Raw genomic sequence first — 2,188 nt, forward strand, 5'->3', positions numbered from 1 at the left:
GTGATCTTCATAAAATACCCTAAATTAATAAGTGAGTGAGTGAGTTTGGTTTTACGCCGCTTTTAGCAATATTCCAGCAATATCACGGCGGGGGACACCAGAAATGGGCTTCACACTTTGTACCCATGTCGGGATATATTCGAACCCGGATCTTCGGCGTGACGAGCGAACGCTTTAACCACTGGGCTACCCGACCGCCCCTCCTAAATTAATGACTGGGGATGCCCCGCTAAAATTAAAACAGTCTGCATGTGAATTTCTGAGCGGATTCCCACATAACCCGTTACTGCTACAACGTATAATGTTGACCAACGACAACATGCAACCCGACTTACGCATTTATTCGCAAATACGAATTTCAAAACATTTCGTGAATAATTTAGAGTGAATACCCTTTCCCAAATGAACCAAAGACTTAATCGATTTCGCCCAATTTCTTTAACAACGTTAACATATTCAATCCAAAGTAGTTTGATATTTATGCAACAAAATTCAGCAGGATCACTAGATGAAATGTACAAAACACAAAAACAATATAAAGCCAGCTTTAATGTGCTTGAAGGGATTTGAATATGCTGTGTGGAAATGTTCTCCTCCCGCGCGTCTCTGCAAATTGTCAACCTTGGAACGTTGGTTTCACCATATCACTCCACATCCATCTCATGCCAGCGGCAGGTAACAGTGCGACAAAAAATAGAGTTGGTCCCTCTCATGCTGTCTTCCTGTCATCGGAAGTCACGTGAGCGCATTTACTTGAGGCTTGGCTATTTGCACGTGCAGGAGTCATCACACTTGCATGTCTCGCCACTGGTGCATCCTTTGCCACACGCGCAAGAACCTGAAATGTGGATAGCAAGAAGGATGAACTCACTGTAACACAACGGCGAAGCAGTGATATTAAAATTAATATAATATATATTTTCCTAAAAGCGCCAATAGGTGAATGGTGTTTTGCACGATATGTTGCCGCCACGGGAACATAGTCAACAAGTATTGTTGGTTGGTTGGTTGTTTAACGCCGAACGCCGAATAGCGAGTGAGTGAGTGAGTTAGAATTTAAAGTCACATCGGCAATATTTCAGCCATATCGTGACTATTAAGGGTTAAAGATATAAATACATAGGGACTTACATAAAAACCTGCCAACGAAGGACAGTAAAATAACTAGACTTATCACAGAAATTTATTTAAAACTAGAATGTAATATAAAATCAATAGCACTATACATAACATTACATTATAAAAACGGGCCAGAGATCGCCAGCAACTGAAGTAGATCACCATACTAGGGACCATGGGGATTTACAGTACCTTTGCTACCTGCATGGACCCTAGCAAGATTTACATAAAAAAGGCTGGACCAAGCAATTAAGTGATTGACGTCATAAGCATTGATCCATGCAATTGGGATGAGGTGACATGCATCAACCAAGTCAGCGAGCCTTACCACCCGACCCCGTTAGTCGCCTCTTACGACAAGCATAGTCACCTTTTTATGACAAGCATGGGTAACCGTTGCTGAAGACCTACTATTTGACTTTATGAAAGATACCTATTGATCGTGGAAAGGGTTTTGTCGCTTTTATTGTGCAACATACATATCCTGTTTTTTGTGTTTACCTGAACACTTGCACGTTTTCTTGACCTTGCACGTGTCGCACGCACAATCGTCCGGGTTACACTTGCAGTCGGTACCGCACGCGCATGGGTCGGTCTTGCACTCAGCTGTGCATGCTGCTCCTGGAAACGTCATATATATAACGTAATATATATTACAATTTTAATATTCATGGTAATAACTTATTTGATGCAACGTGGCCTGTATTCTGAAATATGATATGGCTTGATGTGTTACAATCATAGGAACAGTTAGACCATATGACAACACGTTGTTCATCGACAGATACAAAACTTTGATAGGCGTTATGAGATATTTACCTCAGCGTGAAAATTATATCATAGCAAATGCTTCATGAATAATAACCTTATACAATTATTAATATATCATGAATACATTTCAAACTGTACTTTAAATGTATACACACCAGTAGCTGCTATCTATTAATAATCCTCACGGTGTACGAGCTTGATTGGTTACATTCTATTACAGACACCTGGCAGTATGCCAGCAACAGCTTGTTCTCGCAAGACTGCGCCTCTAATGTTACCTTAAGGAAAATGTCATAAG

The 2,188-nt window shown here is 40.7% G+C and overlaps 1 protein-coding gene across 1 annotated transcript; it reads right to left on the reverse strand.

The window, feature by feature from the left end:
• Nucleotides 1-529: 529 nt before the first annotated feature.
• Nucleotides 530-1,768, reverse strand: LOC124114347 (metallothionein 10-II-like). The gene is made up of 2 exons (XM_046474863.2): nucleotides 1,621-1,768; nucleotides 530-838 (listed from the first exon to the last, which is right to left on the reverse strand). Exons 1-2 carry the CDS (start codon nucleotides 1,751-1,753, stop codon nucleotides 765-767), a joined length of 207 nt encoding a protein of 68 aa, XP_046330819.1. The 5' UTR covers nucleotides 1,754-1,768; the 3' UTR covers nucleotides 530-764.
• Nucleotides 1,769-2,188: the final 420 nt, after the last annotated feature.

This window comes from Haliotis rufescens, unplaced genomic scaffold, assembly GCF_023055435.1.
Source record: "Haliotis rufescens isolate VD_foot unplaced genomic scaffold, xgHalRufe1.0.p SCAF_2, whole genome shotgun sequence".
Taxonomy (NCBI): domain Eukaryota; kingdom Metazoa; phylum Mollusca; class Gastropoda; order Lepetellida; family Haliotidae; genus Haliotis; species Haliotis rufescens.

What these genes read in the sequence shown, in the direction of transcription:
- LOC124114347 (XM_046474863.2), bottom strand. Translation starts at nt 1,753, where the DNA reads ATGACGTTTCCAGGAGCAGCATGCACAGCTGAGTGCAAGACCGACCCA. An exon ending in GAAAACGTGCAAGTGTTCAG is followed by an intron (nt 839 to 1,620) that starts GTAAACACAAAA and finishes TCCACATTTCAG; the next exon opens with GTTCTTGCGCGTGTGGCAAA.